Consider the following 19,204-nt stretch of genomic DNA (forward strand, 5'->3'; position numbering starts at 1 on the left):
TCTTCGGGCTCAGTAATCTTACTCTCACGGCAGTGCCTGTGGCCCTGTGGCGCTGTGGCTTAGTTGGTTAAAGCGCCTGTCTAGTAAACAGGAGATCCTGAGTTCGAATCTCAGCAGTGCCTTCTATTGGACAAGTTGGACCATCTGAAAAAGAGGGTGACGTCAAAAGTAGCCTCTTGATTCGTACCACGTGTATGAGGTGGCATAGCTTTTAAATCTGCCACTTGCACATTCTATGACTTTTCATGGTCTTCGGGCTCAGTAATCTTACTCTCACGGCAGTACCTGTGGCGCTGTGGCTTAGTTGGTTAAAGCGCCTGTCTAGTAAACAGGAGATCCTGAGTTCGAATCTCAGCAGTGCCTTCTATTGGACAAGTTGGACCATCCGAACAGGAGGATGACGTCAGACGCGTCCTCTTGCTTCTTGAAAGCTGCGTCATACCACGGGGGAAAATGTGCGCAAAACAGTCTCACAGCCTTGCGTGCCGCTCTTGGCCGCCAGGCTCTCTTATCTCGGCGCCGACATACTTTGACAACACACGGGCGTTCTGACACACCGACTCAAAACTCAGTGTATGAGGTAGCCTTGCTTGCTTGTGAATCTGACACTTGGACATGCTAACACCTTTCTCCGGGCTCAGCATTCTTACTCTCCGGGAAGTGCCTGTGGCGCTGTGGCTTAGTTGGTTAAAGCGCCTGTCTAGTAAACAGGAGATCCTGAGTTCGAATCTCAGCAGTGCCTTCTATTGGACAAGTTGGACCATCTGAAAAACAGGGTGACGTCAAAAGTAGCCTCTTGATTCGTACCACGTGTATGAGGTGGCATAGCTTTTAAATCTTCCACTTGCACATTCTATGACTTTTCATGGTCTTCGGGCTCTGTAATCTTACTCTCACGGCAGTGCCTGTGGCCCTGTGGCGCTGTGGCTTAGTTGGTTAAAGCGCCTGTCTAGTAAACAGGAGATCCTGAGTTCGAATCTCTGCAGTGCCTTCTATTGGACAAGTTGGACCATCCGAACAAGAGGATGACGTCAGACGCGTCCTCTTGCTTCTTGAAAGCTGCGTCATACCACGGGGGAAAATGTGCGCAAAACAGTCTCACAGCCTTGCGTGCCGCTGTTGGCCGCCAGGCTCTCTTATCTCGGCGCCGACATACTTTGACAACACACGGGCGTTCTGACACACCGACTCAAAACTCAGTGTATGAGGTAGCCTTGCTTGCTTGTGAATCTGACACTTGGACATGCCAACACCTTTCTCCGGCCTCAGCATTCTTACACTCCGGGAAGTGCCTGTGGCGCTGTGGCTTAGTTGGTTAAAGCGCCTGTCTAGTAAACAGGAGATCCTGAGTTCGAATCTCAGCAGTGCCTTCTATTGGACAAGTTGGACCATCCGAACAAGAGGATGACGTCAGACGCGTCCTCTTGCTTCTTGAAAGCTGCTTCATACCACGGGGGAAAATGTGCGCAAAACAGTCTCATAGGGTGCCTTCCATGTAACGATTTATATGGCTTCCTTCCTCCCTTGATCCTCGCCCCGGTCATAGCCCCTCCTACTAATGAATTTTGCGAAGGAAACGACGAAGGAATGAGCGGAGGATGGAGGAACGAAGCTTGATGAACTGCGCAAATGAGACGTCCTCGACTGCTTACACACCATTTAGCACGTGCAACGTCAGTGTAATAGGGCGGATCCAAAAGACGCGCCGACATCTGTGTGCATGCAACTGGTCAGCTCTTCTGCTGATAAAAAAGGACATTTACAACATTGTGTTTTGAACTCAACACATAACGCATAATTTAAAATCACTAGGTCCGACATGATGCTTTTTTGTGCAGATACACAAAATGTTTCAATGGCAAATGTTGATAAGGACGTTCAAATAATGAACTTATTGTTCGTTAGGCTACATTTATGTTTCTTCATGAGCCCCTAACATAATCCCACTATAGCTTTTAGCATCAACTTCACACGCCATAAATAACAGACAACATTTCTATATTTCTATATTTTTAAAGGAGTCCTAGAATTCAAAACCACATTCACCTTGTTCCTGTTGAATTTAGGCTGCGAGCAGTGTCCAAAGGACAACACCAAAGACTTTACCGCGTCCCCCGCCTGCTTTCGTATGCAAATTGGGAAATAGAAACAGCCGTGTTGAAATGCTCCAATCTGAACAGAGCTCAGATAACACGTAATAGGCGCCCATCCCCCTTTAGATACACCCCCTCTCATTTGCATACCTTCGATTAATAATTCTTGTTAAACTGCTCTTACGATGCTAGTATCTAGATATGTGGTCTATGGCAGAGACGTTGTAATGCTAGCGTTATTACAGCTAACTTTGGAGAGTTACTATACTAAGAAATGTACTGATAAAACTTACCAATCTAACACATTCATTCTGTTGGGGAATCTGCTGCACTTCATCTTCGTCAGAACCTTCTTCTGACTCGGTTTATACATGTACGGCTGTATTCCTTATTTAAATCCATTGTTGATAGCTTTATCAAAGACTTTGGCTTTATTTACCAGCAGTAAACGTAGTTTCACTTTGCTCTAGCTTCAGACCGGTGGATTGAGCCAATCAACTTTCAGGACATATCGGCCAATAGACCAATCAGCGCGCATCTCATTTGAATATTCATGAACTTGCTGAGTGGGCGGGAAAAACAAACTGTTTCATTGCAAGGCTTATTTATGACCTTGTATTAGGCGATCTAGCAGTGCTCCTGGGGCGTTTTCAGCCCCACAAATTTACATATGACATTATTTAGGCTCAAAGATCAATTTGTAATGGTCAAAAAATGCGTTCTATGACTCCTTTAAACGTTATACAGGATACGTCATCCATGCGTAGCCACAGAACGCCCATCTCCGAAATAACACTTCCGCGTGGGATGGTCTTATGTTTCCTCTCGTATCGGGATTGCCACCTCCCTCCTCTGTCCTCGGTCTTGCCTCCTCTGGTTGCAATTACATGAATGAGATGTCCTCGTGCCCTCGACTGTGAGCGATTTCCGGTGAACGAGGATCGAGGGAGGAAGGAAGCCATATAAATCGTTACATGGAACGCACCCACAGCCTTGCGTGCCGCTGTTGGCCGCCAGGCTCTCTTATCTCGGCGCCGACATACTTTGACAACACACGGGCGTTCTGACACACCGACTCAAAACTCAGTGTTTGAGGTAGCCTTGCTTGCTTGTGAATCTGACACTTGGACATGCTAACACCTTTCTCCGGGCTCAGCATTCTTACTCTCCGGGAAGTGCCTGTGGCGCTGTGGCTTAGTTGGTTAAAGCGCCTGTCTAGTAAACAGGAGATCCTGAGTTCGAATCTCAGCAGTGCCTTCTATTGGACAAGTTGGACCGTCTGAAAAAGAGGGTGACGTCAAAAGTAGCCTCTTGCTTCGTACCACGTGTATGAGGTGGCATAGCTTTTAAATCTGCCACTTGCACATTCTATGACTTTTCATGGTCTTCGGGCTCAGTAATCTTACTCTCACAGCAGTGCCTGTGGCGCTGTGGCTTAGTTGGTTAAAGCGCCTGTCTAGTAAACAGGAGATCCTGAGTTCGAATCTCAGCAGTGCGTTCTATTGGACAAGTTGGACCATCCGAACAAGAGGATGACGTCAGACGCGTCCTCTTGCTTCTTGAAAGCTGCGTCATACCACGGGGGAAAATGTGCGCAAAACAGTCTCACAGCCTTGCGTGCCGCTGTTGGCCGCCAGGCTCTCTTATCTCGGCACCGACATACTTTGACAACACACGGGCGTTCTGACACACCGACTCAAAACTCAGTGTTTGAGGTAGCCTTGCTTGCTTGTGAATCTGACACTTGGACATGCCAACACCTTTCTCCGGGCTCAGCATTCTTACTCTCCGGGAAGTGCCTGTGGCGCTGTGGCTTAGTTGGTTAAAGCGCCTGTCTAGTAAACAGGAGATCCTGAGTTCGAATCTCAGCAGTGCCTTCTATTGGACAAGTTGGACCATCCGAACAAGAGCATGACGTCAGACGCGTCCTCTTCCTTCTTGAAAGCTGCGTCATACCACGGGGGAAAATGTGCGCAAAACAGTCTCACAGCCTTGCGTGCCGCTGTTGGCCACCAGGCTCTCTTATCTCGGCGCCGACATACTTTGACAACACACGGGCGTTCTGACACACCGACTCAAAACTCAGTGTTTGAGGTAGCCTTGCTTGCTTGTGAATCTGACAATTTGACATGCTAACACCTTTCTCCGGGCTCAGCATTCTTACTTTCCGGGAAGTGCCTGTGGCGCTGTGGCTTAGTTGGTTAAAGCGCCTGTCTAGTAAACAGGAGATCCTGAGTTCGAATCTCAGCAGTGCCTTCTATTGGACAAGTTGGACCATCTGAAAAAGAGGGTGATGTCAAAAGTAGCCTCTTGCTTCGTACCACGTGTATGAGGTGGCATAGCTTTTAAATCTGCCACTTGCACATTCTATGACTTTTCATGGTCTTCGGGCTCAGCATTCTTACTCTCCGGGAAGTGCCTGTGGCGCTGTGGCTTAGTTGGTTAAAGCGCCTGTCTAGTAAACAGGAGATCCTGAGTTCGAATCTCAGCAGTGCCTTCTATTGGACAAGTTGGACCATCCGAACAAGAGGATGACGTCAGACGCGTCCTCTTGCTTCTTGAAAGCTGCGTCATACCACGGGGGAAAATGTGCGCAAAACAGTCTCACAGCCTTGCGTGCCGCTGTTGGCCGCCAGGCTCTCTTATCTCGGCGCCGACATACTTTGACAACACACGGGCGTTCTGACACACCGACTCAAAACTCAGTGTATGAGGTAGCCTTGCTTGCTTGTGAATCTGACACTTGGACATGCCAACACCTTTTTCCGGGCTCAGCATTCTTACTCTCCGGGAAGTGCCTGTGGCGCTGTGGCTTAGTTGGTTAAAGCGCCTGTCTTGTAAACAGGAGATCCTGAGTTCGAATCTCAGCAGTGCCTTCTATTGGACAAGTTGGACCATCTGAAAAAGAGGGTGACGTCAAAAGTAGCCTCTTGCTTCGTACCACGTGTATGAGGTGGCATAGCTTTTAAATCTGCCACTTGCACATTCTATGACTTTTCATGGTCTTCGGGCTCAGTAATCTTACTCTCACGGCAGTGCCTGTGGCGCTGTGGCTTAGTTGGTCAAAGCGCCTGTCTAGTAAACAGGAGATCCTGAGTTCGAATCTCAGCAGTGCCTTCTATTGGACAAGTTGGACCATCCGAACAAGAGGATGACGTCAGACTTGTCCTCTTGCTTCTTGAAAGCTGCGTCATACCACGGGGGAAAATGTGCGCAAAACAGTCTCACAGCCTTGCGTGCCGCTGTTGGCCGCCAGGCTCTCTTATCTCGGCGCCGACATACTTTGACAACACACGGGCATTCTGACACACCGACTCAAAACTCAGTGTTTGAGGTAGCCTTGCTTGCTTGTGAATCTGACACTTGGACATGCCAACACCTTTCTCCGGGCTCAGCATTCTTACTCTCCGGGAAGTGCCTGTGGCGCTGTGGCTTAGTTGGTTAAAGCACCTGTCTAGTAAACAGGAGATCCTGATTTCGAATCTCAGCAGTGCCTTCTATTGGACAAGTTGGACCATCTGAAAAAGAGGGGGACGTCAAAAGTAGTCTCTTGCTTTGTACCACGTGTATGAGGTGGCATATCTTTTAAATCTGCCACTTGCACATTCTATGACTTTTCATGGTCTTCGGGCTCAGTAATCTTACTCTCACGGCAGTGCCTGTGGCGCTGTGGCTTAGTTAGTTAAAGCGCCTGTCTAGTAAACAGGAGATCCTGAGTTCGAATCTCAGCAGTGCCTTCTATTGGACAAGTTGGACCATCCGAACAAGAGGATGACGTCAGACGTGTCCTCTTGCTTCTTGAAAGCTGCGTCATACCATAGGGGAAAATGTGCGCAAACCAGTCTCACAGCCTAGCAGAAAGTTGCTGCTACATTTGAAAACGAATGAAAAATTTGAATCTCTTCTCTTCACATGCTTCTATGGGCCGGACATTAATTTCTTAGAATCAGGATAAAATATGCTGACAACTGTGAAACCACCCTTAAACTCTACCTGAGACAAAAGAGTCACAGCATGCTTTTTTATGGATTTGTCAATGGCAGAGGAATTTTCTGTCACCTCTGAAAAGAATCTTAACTTCACGTGGGTCAGTCATATCCATGCATTCCATTAAATTACATGGTCAAGTGTGACAATGCTTTCTCTTTCGAACCTCATGACACTGGTCAAACCACCTTTGTTATCTCTGAGCTGATAAGTGTGTGTGGGGGGGGGGGGGGCAGTGTGTGTGTGTGACTAGTTACTCACTAAGATGGCCTTACTTGCCGCAACTGTTTTGTATTCAATCATTCACTTTACATTTCAGCCCTAGAGTGAGGAAGAAGGATGCAGTACTGTGTTGTGAATAGGCCATGTGTCCACAGATGAGTGGGGGTCGACCAGCTGCTGTGTTGCAGTCATTGTTATCCACTTACATAGTGCGCAAACCTGAGAGAATGCGCCATCTGGTGGACACAGTGTGGTATGTCATATGTCCATGTCTTACAAAGCACATATTCAGTCATGTTACTGATTCTAAATTCATGCGTGTCTCTAAAAGGCATTCAAAGACATCTCAAACTCTGGTGTCCAGGTGGACACTCACTGACACGGGTGGGTAAGGTATGATTATGCTTATGTATGGTTTAGGTTAGGTATGGTTATGGTGATGGTGATGGTGATGCAGCTATATAGGTTAGGTATTGTTGTAGTTATGTATGGGTTACGTATGGTTTAATCAATGTTGCTAATTAAGTGTATATTTATTATAATGATTCAAGTAAGGGCTAATGGACGACACGGTTCGTTCGACGCCGTTTGGTTATACAAAGTTAATGCACATTCTAGATGGTAAAACGGCCCGACGCGAAGCGGAAGGACGCTCCCTCTAGAAAAGTGTTTTTTACCTGCTTTGCCATGTTTGATGAATTTTCATATGTTTGTTTTTATGTGTTTGTGAACACAATTTGTTACCATGGACACTTGCAGTTTATTTTCTAGTGTGTTTGACGGTAACCTCCCCAGCCTGCGCATGTGATGCTGACACATCTTCAAATTAGCCCTGTGAGAGAGCTATGAGTGTGTGCGTGTGTGTGTGTGCGTGTGTGTGTGTGTGTGTGTGTGTGCGTGTGTGTGTGTGTGTGAGAGGGAGGGAGAGGAGGGAATCCTCAAAGTATGCGGCATCAGTGGAATGTAGTTGACCAATACAGACAAAGTGATATGGTGGTTATGGTTTCTGACATTACGGTCCACACACTACTTCATATTCATTACAATGTAACTGGTATGAGACACAGCATAAAATGTTGAGAACTCTGATGTGGTAACATAAAAAAGATTATTTATACTTGATCAAAACAAAAACAAGAATAGTTAGGCTCATATCCTTTTAACCGTTGCCATGTTTAATTAAAAGGCTTTATTCTATCCTTTTTGAAGTGTGTGCCTTTTTTAAGTTTTTACAAGAACAGTTTTTTTTTATCAGGGTGCATAGTGTCCTGGACACATGAAATAACTGGCATTTAAAGAAATAAAACAAATAAAAATCTGTTAGCCTCTATGGGAATTTTAACACATACTGTAGGTTAACATAGGGGTTCCAATACTTATGACCCCTGTATTTTAAGAAAACATTTATTTATTTACAATACAGCACTGTATAATATTATACATACTGTATAATATTAGAAGAAACACATGATGAATTTGGTTGCAAAAGGCTGTATCCACCACTTTAATGAATTTTCATAATTTGTTTTCCCAGTAATTTCAGTAGAAATATATATGAAGAGTTGAAGCTTTTATAGCTTCAAAGAGTGAACAGACGTCATATTAAACCCAATGGGTTAAGAATAGGATGTGACTGAAGTTCATATGGGGGTCAAGGCAGGTGACCCAATTATTTTGGCAATATTGTGTGTTTGTGTATATATACTGTATATACACACACACACACACACACACACACACACACACACATATACACATATACCTGTCAAATATAACCACAAAATAACATCTGACTGACCACACAAGTCTATATGCCGGCTAGGCTGTCCATAAGTCACTGTGGCATAGTTTGGACAATGAAGTGATTCAATCTTAAGCCAGTCTGTCACTAATATGGACACTGGGTCGTGTCTGGCCTGGACTCGTTTCTGATTTACTGTTTGGAGGCCATTCCGTTATAAATGAGTGGTTTTCTTAGCAAACCGTTTAAAGAAGTGGCATAGTTGTGAAATATTACTGACTGCCATACAGTGTCTATACTCATTTGGAGTAGGAGTTAGGCCTACAGAACGGACCCAACATTAATCACTCAGCAATCCAATCAGCTGTGATTGACAGGCCTTTTGGTGTAATTACAGTAATTGACCCAAGGGAACAGATACACTATTAGTCATCATTATTGACACCACGCCGAATTCAAGGAGATGAATTAGTAAACCAATCCAAACATTCATCTGGTAGTGTGTCAGCCTTCGTGCAGTCTGTTTTGGATCTTTAGCTTTAAGTAGCAACAAAGTATATTTCTGTTGTTCAAGGTTTTTTTTTTACTAAATACTGTATGTACAGTGTACTTCACATACTATTGTTAAATGTTTGCCCCCTTTGGACAAAAGGCATCAGTGAGAATTTAGCCCAGAGTTTGGACCTTTACTGTAGGTTGACTGCAGGTTGTACGCCTCTGTCTGTCTCTTATACTACGAGCCCATAGCGTAACATATACAGTGGAAACAGTGGCTCTTCAGTAACAACAATATCAATATTGTATCAATAGCTAAACGTTATAAATGTTTTTCTTTGTTGTTTATTTTTTTTGGTGGTGGTGAACATTGAGAGAGGGATTCATGAATTTTGAAGGAAGTGGCCATTGATTCTGAAAGATTGTTGAGCTGGAGTGCTACCTGGAATTTGTGATAGTGCTAGATGGTGCTCTTTGGTCAAAGGCTTACTTAGTATCAAAAAAAATGGAAAGATACCAAGGCACTCATCTAGTAGAAAGTTTAAAAAGCCTTTATTCTACTTGGCAATACATGATAAAAACGCACTCCGATGTGTTTCGGCTGGAAGCCTTCGTCAGGGAGTGAACCAGGGAGTGGCCATTGATTCTGTTTTGTTTGATGGCAATGCAAAATGACACACAGATAAACTCACATATTCTACCAATATGTGAAAATGGTAAGTGTTTTACAAAGGTGAACAACATGGTATTGAGTGTGAAAATGACTAGAAAAAAAAAAACCTCTTAAGATCTTTTTATCATCACACTATGTCATCATATCAGCCTCAGGCATCCCTCTGGCAACAGTGATTCCCCCTGTAGTCTCCTCTGTGTCTTCCTCTTCCCGTACAATGGTGCTGAGAGCTCTATGCTAGAGAGGCCTGCCCAGAGACTTGCACAGCACCCAGAGGTATCTGCGGCCGTAATTGCATTAGAGTCCCGCCGGGGTTGCCAAGTCAGGACATGTTTATGAGTCCACAGCCCTTTGGGTCCCATGACTGCTGCTGGCTGGGAGCAGCCCTGCAGATGAGGCACAGCAGTCCTGGGACAGCAGTGAGAGGAGCCTTCTAATTCTTCCTCATGACCCTCTCTCTCTCTCTCTCTCTCTCTCTCTCTCTCTCTCTCTCTCTCCCTCTCTCCTTTCTCTCTCTCTCTCTCTCTCTCTCTGTGTCTTTCTCACTCACTCACTCACACACACACACACACACACACACACACACACACACACTTACACACTCTAAGCCCCCTTGGCTTCCTCAGTTGGAAGGCTTCCTCTGGGATTATAGATTCCTATTGTAAAATGGATATATCAAGTTAAATGGACACAGACACGTGCAAAAAAATGCATGCCTTCCTCCCCCGATCTCTCTCTCTCTCACACACACACACATACTCACTCACACATACACACACGCAAACTTGGTTATAGAGGAAGAATTTTTAGTAGTCACAAAGCTAAGTAGAGGCACAATAGTGTGGTTTGTGCAGGTAATTTCAATGTTGCCATGGCAACATGCTATCAGGTTCAACATACCTCTCTCTTTCTTACACACACACACACACACACACACACACACACACACACTGCTTGGTATCCCTTGAAATCATCCCGTGCATTCCTCAAAATATAAAACAGACTGATTTCCATGGCAACCCACACGCACACACACAATCCCCACTCTTATGAGGCCCATCATCTCCAGGAGACTCAGAACATCACCCCATCAGCTGGCCACTCCATTGCCGTCATGCCACCCTAGTCAGTCGTGCTAAGCACTCACTTTGCTACTTCCTGCTTACAATTCAGTGGAAGGGGAACTCTTCTGAGATAATACATCCACACCATGACCCTTTACAAAGGCCCTTTCCAAGCCCTGGATCTCTGTCTGTCTCAGGGATAAAATGACTGGTAAAGCAGGAGAGTGAATATAGATTATTATTATATGGCTCTCTAGAATGTTGAGGGAGCTCCCATTCACTTTGAATGGGCCTCTCAACGTTCTACCGGTCCGTTATATCTGCATATTGACCGCTCCGAAGGTATAATGACCGCTGCCAATGGCAACGGGTTCACTCCGCTAGTTGTTGCGGAAGCCACGAAACGATAGCCAAGTCATTGCTAAAGACACATTGAGATAAGTTGATTTTCTCGTTTTGGCAAGTAGCCATATAATAAGCGCGATAATGTATAGAACGCCGGTCATTATCTGAAAATAATTCCCTTCAGTACGAAGCAAAACCCCTCCGCTGCGCGTCGGGGTTCTGTCCGTCCTGTCGGGAATTATTTTCCGATAATGACCGGCGTTCTATACATTATCCCTTACATATTCAAGGTGACATGCTGTGGTGACTTGGAATAAGCCTACATTACAGTACACAACGGGCCTCCCTTGCTCATAGAGCAGTCATTCATTCAAATACTTTTTTTTCTTTTTACGAAATCAAACAATGAGAGTCCACATTGAGGTTTAAGTTAAGAGATTATCAGACATCTGGATTTGGCCTGTGTCTGGGTACTTCAGTCATTCAGCTGATGATCTAACCCAAGAGTCAATTTATTTGGGGTGAATGACCTTACTCAGAGACAAAATGGTGGGATCAAACTCACAAACCTCACTCACACAGATCCCTGACCATACAGAGAGGGTCATGGGTTCAAATACCAACGAAAAGGGTGGTGTAAAATTGTGAAAGTCCCCGAACCCGGGTCGCCGGCGTGCAGTGCAGGTGCCCCAGCCAGTTGCGCCACGGCTGGGGCCAGGACCCAGATATTTGAGGTTTTCACACAGGGTCATCCCACCACCAGACCCCATGTGGCAGGCTCATCCCACCAGACCCTATCACCGCTGTCTTTGGTGTTACAGCTGGGGAGGTTCAGATCTCTACATCCCAAACATGTGCAACTGCATTTGCTTCACTTTTAGATGGTCTAATTTAATTCCAATTTTGCAATGATCAGATAGCCTGGTTAAGGCCAGAGTCAGACCAAATCTCAATTGCTAACAGGTTTCTCTGGGTTCTACCAGAATGTTCTGATGAAGAATCTGTTGTCACCATCATTACCACAGCCAATTCAGCGAAGTTCAAATTGAACTTCAAGATGGTCTATCGTATTATTGCATTTAAAGAATCAAAGGGGGTTAAAAGTAACAAGTACCTTATGCTCATATTTCAAATGTAGTGGAGTCAAAAGTACAATATTTGTCTTTTAAATGTAGTGGAGTAAATGTCACAAGTTTCCAAAAATATTAATACTCAAGTGAAGTACAGATGCTCAAAAATCATACTGCCATGTACATAAATGCACTTAGTTACTGTCCACCTCTGCTAAACTGCTGGTAGTAGTGATGGCAGGTTTCCTTGTGTGTTTGTAAACAAGCTCAGATGTACAGTGAGGAGATGATCATTCAGATTGACACAGCAGAATGTGAGATCATCCACCCCGGGTGTGGCAGTTCCTGAAAACTTTGAGAAGTTTAGAAAGAGAGAGTGAGGGTAGGATAGAGTAAGCGAGGATGAGAGAGAGATAGAGAGAGAGGGAGGGACTCCTCAGAGGAGACAGCTATAAGAGTGAGTGTCTGTGTGTGTGTGAGAGAGTTTGTGTGACCTCCGAGTTTCTTTAACTGTGCCAGTCTGTGTTTGTGTGTGTGCGTGCATGTGTATTCTCTAAGTATCTCTGACAGGTCAACTTTGGACAGCACTGAGACAGCTCCTCAACAGGTAAACATTGTCATTATTATCTGAACTGACCCAGAATTTTAACTTTGAATTTATATTCATTCTGTTGGGCTTTGTGTTCTACAACATTCTGTTTTGTTTCAAAGTAGTCCATTTTGGTGTGGAAAATCCTATTTTATAAATTGTATAAAATAAAGTGATTTTTATTCCTTTGAAGAGACAAATGCATAAATGTTTTCAAACTGTACTGCACTACTGGTTTTAGGTGAAAGAACCATGGTATTGATAGATAGCACATGGTGATTGTTTGGATTGATAGATAACATACACGTTTGTGTGTTTACAATGTACTACTTTCTCCCGTGACAAAAATATGGACAAATGTCCTTTAGTAAAGTCTACTTGATTTAGATCTATATAAAACACTTTTAATTGCCCTCATATGTTCAAGCTATTGTATAAATTATTGTTATGCCTTGTCTGAATGACCTCTGGAAGCATTGAAGGGTTTGAGTTTAGAATAGGTGAGCAGTTGAATAACAGCTGTTGCTGGTTCTGATTGCGTGTGGACCCAATGATAGCAACAACAATAAAAGTATTGGATGTGTGTGATGGAACAGTGCTAACATTACCACCTAATAATCAATTGACCGGGTTCCGTTTGCCAAGTCTGTGTCACTTTAGATAAAAGTGTGGAAGCGGGTGCGCACATCTGAATATTTTAAAAAGTAGGTGTTGGACTCAAAAAAGCAACAGTAAAAAGGACAGAAAAGTCTGCACACTAAAGCTCCACTATTCTTTTTTCTTTTTATTCACCACATGTGACGTTTCGGGACACACTGACTGAGTCTGAGGAAGGGTGGTGAATAAAAAGAAAAAAAGAATATTGGAGCTTTAGTGTGCAGACTTTTTTGTCCTTTTTACTTTCGATAAAAGCATCTGCTAGATACCAGGCAACTATGTCTTTATAACAAGAAACTGTCATTTTGAAAGCATTATTACATACAAGAGTATTTGTTTTAGCTGTGCTTAAACCTTTTTGCAGTAATGCATTTCAGAATTGACTGCTACAGTATGTGGGGACTTGATTTAAGTTCATCCTTTGTCCAAAGTGTTTATGAACTGGCATAAATCAAGTCGAGTATGTCTTCATGCTATAATCCTGAGCAAATCCTCATGGTTTTGAGTTGAGTTTGGTGCCAGTGTGATGTTAGACATATCGCCATGCCAGCAGCCTACTCAAAGAGTGTGATTTGTAGGCTGTGTCTATATCCAAGGGATAAGATATTCAAATGTGAAGAGAGATTCATAAGCTTGCTCCGTGACCAGGAAATGGGATCAGTGAATATGCACACTTCATCACACTGCTTCTGTTTGAGAGGGTGTTTTTAAGCTTCATCTACTGTATGTCTAGAAAGTGGATATATGAGTGAGGAGAGTGTTGTTGCAACTTTCTCTGTGTCCAGGAGATACATTTTTTGGGCTGGGTGGTTAGTACTGATTTAATTCCCATCATCCGCTGTGCCAGGGATGGGAAACAGAACAGTGGTTGTGAGGAAGAGGAGAATGGCCTGTGTGTTCTGCAGGGAAGCAGGACTCTGTTCAGACATGTTGCTTAGGTAGCAGAGTGCTACACATCAATCGCCATAGAAACACACAATCAGAAGACTTTAAAACACCATCCATGAATACAATATACAGTGTTGTGTCATATTTCTGTAACACGTGTAGGTATTTGTGTTATATTTTAGTGAAGTATGTAGGTATTTGCAATGATATGTTTGTGCCACTGTTTAGATTATTTTTACACTTTGTATGGTGTAGAGTGATTTTGAAAGCATCCTTACTTTTACCTAGCCTACTCATTTTTTAATATGTGGCTATAACATGCGCATTTGTTCACAAATAACATAAACAAAGGAAACGTGTCGTTTATGTCAGTATCTCTTTGCCTGTGTCACATTTGTAATCCATTCATTCATTTAACTGACAGTCATGATTACCAGTCATTGGAGAAAATGATGGCTTTAGGGATTATCTCTGAAATATGAGATTTGTTAGTGTATGTGGATTAGTGTGCATTTGTACATCATCCATCTTTGTGTGGTCCAGGGCGGGTGTTCTGTTAGCCCTCTAGTGGACATAGATGGTATGAAAAAATATATATGTGTGTGAAAACTAGTGTCATAATCTCATAATTTATCTCCCTAATGTCCTTCTTTTTCTGTTCTTCCCAGATAAAATGGATGTAAGTACTAAGTCTTTCACTAGTGTATCAGTAGATCAGTAACCTCTCTTACTACAAAGGATAGCCTGTTTTTATCTTGCAGCTCATTTTCACAGTGTAATTAAATGATAACATGTATGATAACATGAACAATTTTATGTATATCTTTCTATCCATACATATGTGTGTGTGTGTGTGTGTATGTGTACTTTACTTTACTACATTACTTCACACCAATCCCTGGCTCCCTTCTCTCTCTTGCTCTCTCTTGATTTGCCCAGCTCGCTGACGCTCTCACCGGTTGTCCCGGCCACCAGGGGAATGGCATGTGGCCTGCTCAGCCCTGCCCTCAGCCGGGGCAGCCGTGCTGGCCGTGCCCCCCCAACCCCAACTACCCCAACTACCCCCCGACCGCCTGGCCTGCCCCCACCCAGCCCGCTCAGCCCACCTGGCCCATGCCACATCCCCAGCAGCAGCCCACCGCACCCACCCAGCCGGCCCAGCCTGCCTGGCCCATGCCACCTCCAGCCCAGCCCAGTCAGCCAACTCAGCCCAGCTGGCCTGCTCCAGCCCCAGCCCCAGCCCCAGCTCCAGCCCCAGCCCCAGCTCCTGCCCCAGCCCCAGCCCCAGCTCCAGTTGCCCCTGCAGGGCAGCAGACTCACCCCACTCAGCCCAGCTGGCCTGCCCCCACCCAGCCTCCGGCTCAGCCACCCCACCCCAGCTGCACCCCCTCCAACCCCTGCCCCCCAGGGTACATCCCCGGCGGGGCATCCACCTCTGGCTGGCCTATTAACCCCGGACAGCCCGGCTGGCCCGGTCAGCCAGCGCCGGTACCGGTGCCAGTGTGGCCTGGACCCACACCAGTTGGTCCAGTGGTAAGAACCGATTCACTCCTCCATGGGTCTGTTTTCTAAACAAGGCTTAAGCCTACAGTTGTCTGAGACTAAAATGTTTTTCACTATTTAGATACTACTAGTACTGTTTAAGAACCAGGACTATTTAAGACTATAACAATCCAGGTGTGGGAAACCAATCTTAAATACTTCACCTTCCTTAAAATGACCCACTGTGTTTTTTATTTAGAGTCTAAGAATATTTCTGGTTGAGGTAAAACATAGATATATATATATTGACTAGATGTCGCCTTGACTACTGCTGTTCAATATATATATATATCTATGGAGGTAAACGTAGATCTGACTGATCTAACTGATATGTTTTAAAACAGATCTTACAGTTTTTTGTACACAAATTTCAGCAGAATTTATGCAGCAGAAGTGCTGAGGTCGTTCACATCCTGGTGTTCAGTGTAGCAGCATTTTACAGATTCATTGTACTTTTCTCTTCTCATGAAAACTAGGGCTCTGGTTCTGGTTCTTGATGTGTCGTTGGACTGCAGTAGACTGGTCTTGTTTTTGTCATCCACTAGGGAGTCCCATACAACCTGAACTTCCCCAGAGGAGTCTATGACAAGCTGATGCTCACCATCACAGGGCAGGTGAAGCCCATGGCCAAGATGTAAGTACAGACCCGGATAGCAGCCGACTCCGGACCGGAACTGGCCCAGGGCTCAGACAGAACTCACCCATACCTGGGCCAGAACTAGGCCAGAGCTAGGTTAGACCTGGGTCCGGGCTGGGCTGGGCAAGGCTAACAGCCAGGCTACACTGAGCATGAAACTGAAGCGTTGAGTTTCACGGAACATGAAAATAGTTATAGCGGACTTTTTCAAATATGTGGGCTGCTATCATGGCTGGTGTATCCAGTTCCACTAATTACAGTAGCTCACTGTTGCAGCACTTGTTCCGTCTACAGAATGCTTCAGTTGTGTTCCTGTTGTAGCTTGCCTGATAGACTAGTCCTGATCCAAATGTGGCCGAGACCTTGGCTGAGCCCAGAACTGGCCCAATCCAGAGCCAGATCTGAGCCAGCCCTGGAACCAGGCCCGCTCCGGTTCTGCTGCTATCCGGGCGACCCGTTTCTCTCTCCGTCCTCTCTCCCCCCCCCCCCCCCCGTGCCTCTCTCCCCGACACCCCGCCCGCCATGGCTCACGTGCAGCCCCTTCCTGTGTTCCCTGGCGCTGCAGGTTCACGGTGAACTTTCTGCGTGGGAACGACATCGCGCTGCACATCAACCCGCGCTTCAACGAGGGGGGCAAGCAGATCCTGGTCAGGAACCACCGGCAGGGGGAGCGCTGGGGGCGGGAGGAGCGCAACATCCAGGGGCCCTTCCCCTTCGCCCCTGGCCAGCCCTTTGAGGTGAGCTGGGGCCGCCGCGGGGCCCGACTCTGCTGCCCGCTGGCACAGCTAGCGCGCTATCTTAGGGGCCTGTGGAGGGGGGCCACGCACCCCAGGGACAAGACTCCAAAGAGGTGGCTCAAGGGGGCGTTCGCCAAAGAGCACTTTTGGGTGGCCGCCTCCCGTAAACTGAAAAGGTGAGCCCCCAGCACGTGCGTGGCTCCCCCCCCCCCCCCCTCCCCCCCACACAGTCACACGATCTGACCGAATTTGACCTAGATTGAAAGAGTGTTAAATTCAGCGAGCACTTCAAATTGGTTTTCTGCTAAGATGATGCAAGTTTTGCATCAGTCAGTCAGAGGCCCCTCTGAGAAGAAACCGGTAAAATCACTTTACATTTGAAAAAAATCGGACTAAATGTTAGGACATTTACATGTATGTTCGGCATAATAGTCCAAATGGCTTTTACTATAATTAGTGAAAATTAGCAAAGGCAGAAAACTCAGAAACTCTTTTGAAATTAAGATTTTGGAAACATAGAGGACTGTGCAAACACTTCAGGCACAAAATGCTGTGAGGGAAGGATGCCTTTATCCATCAGTAATAGCATTATTTTATTTTTATTTTCTTCATATTACATTTTGAAGATATACGCTTTTAAACTGTTTCATTGTTGTACTACATAACATGTTTACTTGAAGTTATTGCAGAACAGCGAAACTGACTGTAATGCAAGAGACAGGAAGTTTGGTAAGGGAGAGTGCAAACCTTGTGTGAAAAGATTAACTCCGTCACCCTGGCTGTTTCAGATGAAAATCCTGGTCACGTATAACGAGTTCAAAGTGGCGGTGAACGGAGCGCAGGTGTTTGAGTTCAAGCACCGCATTCGAGAGCTCAACCAGATCGATCGCCTGAACATCCTACAAGACATCAACCTCACGTCCATCAACCTCAACACCATGCCCTGAGAGCCGACCGAGCTCTCAAACGCAGCATTTTATTTCACTGTTTGCAAGCCTTGCACTGACCAAATCAATGTTAGGATATAGTTCATGTGTGCATTTTGATACTGCATAGTTAAGTAGAACAGTTCAGTAGTAAGACATTTGGATAGAAGTGTTCTTGTGCCGTACCGTATGTCATCTCCATCAGCATTCTAGCATCTATTGTTTTTTGAATGGCAACACTTGTTAGCAGTATCAGTGAGAGCCTTGTTGGTGTTTACTTTATAGAGATAAGCTTGTTGGTTTTTACGGTACACTATAGTTTGAATCATCATACCATACTTATATATGTTCTGTAAAACAGCCTAAGTTTCACAGTTTTGTTTCACATAATTCCAATGCGTAAGTATTGTAATGTAATGTAATATAGTTTCATTACATGTTAATATGTGAAGTTTGGGAAAGGGGGTGGTAGAAATAGCAATCATATAAATGTGGTGTTTATCAGTGTCCAAGCAAACCATAACCATCTAAATAAATGAAATCATTAAGTCATTTGGTGGTGAGACTTGACTTTTATTTAAATCACACCACACTACAGTAGTCATCGGAACTGCAAATGGCACAAAATATAAATGACACCAAAAACAAGTCAATTAAAAGATATTTCATAAGAAACACAAATATTCCAAACATATTAATGCATACACACATCTAGTCATAACTACATCTGTTCATAAAAACCACTTCAGTCACCATTAAAAACTGTGCATTTCCACAGGAGGTCAGAACAACAGAACGTCCACTCAGGGCCTTATTTAGCCATTTTAAAGTCAACATGTGCAAAATAAAAGTGGTGCAACACAGCTTTCATATTTCCAAAGCTCTCCACACAGTCCACACTATTGAGTGTGTACATAGCAGTTTGCTGTACTGTATGTATGAATGTATGTATTTATTTCTGTGTATGCCAGTGTGTCTGTATGTAAGTGTACTTATACTAGCACTGTGTGTATGCATGTGTGTGTGCGTCAGGGATGGAAATTAGCACCAGCCACCAGCCAAATGCTGGTACAATGTGAGAGTGGCTGGTAGATTTCAGACACAAAGTCATATTTTAACATCGAGTGGCTGGTTAATTTGACCAGAAATCTGCTATTGGCTGATACATTTTCACATTTTCAAATTTTAATTTCCACCCCTGGTGTGCGTGTGTGTGTGTGTGTGAGAGAGAGAGAGAGAGAGAGAGAGAGAGAGAGAGAGAGAGAGAGAGAGAGAGATCTGAGGTGCATTCAAATTTGGCAAACAGTGGCGAACGTTCGTGGTGAACATGTTTTCTTTGAACAGTTCAATTTGAGCGATTTGGTGTTAACATTCCATTCTAGCAGTAATTGCATTGTTGCGTTCGTCAAACTCATGTCCAGTTCCACTGTATGTTCGCGGCGCACCACCTCCTCAGACTGTTTGCGATTGCTAGCAAACGTTCGCCAAAAACTCAAGGCTAACGGAATACTGTTTGCGAACGATCGCAAACGTTCGCC

At 44.8% G+C, this 19,204-nt stretch overlaps 1 protein-coding gene and 14 non-coding genes across 15 annotated transcripts; all 15 read left to right on the plus strand.

Annotated features, from left to right (window-relative positions):
* Positions 1–48: 48 nt before the first annotated feature.
* Positions 49–122, plus strand: trnat-agu (transfer RNA threonine (anticodon AGU)). Its single transcript has one exon. It is a non-coding gene; the product is annotated as a tRNA-Thr (tRNA).
* Positions 123–289: 167 nt separating this feature from the next.
* On the plus strand, positions 290–363 carry trnat-agu (transfer RNA threonine (anticodon AGU)). Its single transcript has one exon. It is a non-coding gene; the product is annotated as a tRNA-Thr (tRNA).
* A 305-nt stretch (positions 364–668) lies between these two features.
* On the plus strand, positions 669–742 carry trnat-agu (transfer RNA threonine (anticodon AGU)). The gene has a single exon. It is a non-coding gene; the product is annotated as a tRNA-Thr (tRNA).
* A 175-nt stretch (positions 743–917) lies between these two features.
* Positions 918–991, plus strand: trnat-agu (transfer RNA threonine (anticodon AGU)). Its single transcript has one exon. It is a non-coding gene; the product is annotated as a tRNA-Thr (tRNA).
* A 305-nt stretch (positions 992–1,296) lies between these two features.
* Positions 1,297–1,370, plus strand: trnat-agu (transfer RNA threonine (anticodon AGU)). The gene has a single exon. It is a non-coding gene; the product is annotated as a tRNA-Thr (tRNA).
* Positions 1,371–3,276: 1,906 nt separating this feature from the next.
* On the plus strand, positions 3,277–3,350 carry trnat-agu (transfer RNA threonine (anticodon AGU)). The gene has a single exon. It is a non-coding gene; the product is annotated as a tRNA-Thr (tRNA).
* A 167-nt stretch (positions 3,351–3,517) lies between these two features.
* On the plus strand, positions 3,518–3,594 carry trnat-agu (transfer RNA threonine (anticodon AGU)). The gene has a single exon. It is a non-coding gene; the product is annotated as a tRNA-Thr (tRNA).
* A 302-nt stretch (positions 3,595–3,896) lies between these two features.
* On the plus strand, positions 3,897–3,970 carry trnat-agu (transfer RNA threonine (anticodon AGU)). The gene has a single exon. It is a non-coding gene; the product is annotated as a tRNA-Thr (tRNA).
* Positions 3,971–4,275: 305 nt separating this feature from the next.
* Positions 4,276–4,349, plus strand: trnat-agu (transfer RNA threonine (anticodon AGU)). The gene has a single exon. It is a non-coding gene; the product is annotated as a tRNA-Thr (tRNA).
* Positions 4,350–4,516: 167 nt separating this feature from the next.
* On the plus strand, positions 4,517–4,590 carry trnat-agu (transfer RNA threonine (anticodon AGU)). Its single transcript has one exon. It is a non-coding gene; the product is annotated as a tRNA-Thr (tRNA).
* Positions 4,591–4,895: 305 nt separating this feature from the next.
* trnat-ugu (transfer RNA threonine (anticodon UGU)) lies at positions 4,896–4,969 on the plus strand. The gene has a single exon. It is a non-coding gene; the product is annotated as a tRNA-Thr (tRNA).
* A 167-nt stretch (positions 4,970–5,136) lies between these two features.
* Positions 5,137–5,210, plus strand: trnat-agu (transfer RNA threonine (anticodon AGU)). Its single transcript has one exon. It is a non-coding gene; the product is annotated as a tRNA-Thr (tRNA).
* Positions 5,211–5,515: 305 nt separating this feature from the next.
* On the plus strand, positions 5,516–5,589 carry trnat-agu (transfer RNA threonine (anticodon AGU)). The gene has a single exon. It is a non-coding gene; the product is annotated as a tRNA-Thr (tRNA).
* Positions 5,590–5,756: 167 nt separating this feature from the next.
* On the plus strand, positions 5,757–5,830 carry trnat-agu (transfer RNA threonine (anticodon AGU)). The gene has a single exon. It is a non-coding gene; the product is annotated as a tRNA-Thr (tRNA).
* Positions 5,831–14,497: 8,667 nt separating this feature from the next.
* LOC134097425 (galectin-5-like) lies at positions 14,498–18,077 on the plus strand. Its single transcript, XM_062550301.1, has 6 exons — positions 14,498–14,503; positions 14,764–15,019; positions 15,233–15,357; positions 15,912–16,000; positions 16,569–16,740; positions 17,529–18,077. The coding sequence occupies exons 1-6, from the start codon at positions 14,498–14,500 to the stop codon at positions 17,685–17,687; spliced, it is 807 nt and encodes a 268-aa protein (XP_062406285.1). The 3' UTR covers positions 17,688–18,077.
* The last annotated feature ends 1,127 nt before the right edge of the window (positions 18,078–19,204 follow it).

This window comes from Sardina pilchardus, chromosome 12, assembly GCF_963854185.1.
Source record: "Sardina pilchardus chromosome 12, fSarPil1.1, whole genome shotgun sequence".
Classification (NCBI taxonomy): Eukaryota; Metazoa; Chordata; class Actinopteri; order Clupeiformes; family Clupeidae; genus Sardina; species Sardina pilchardus.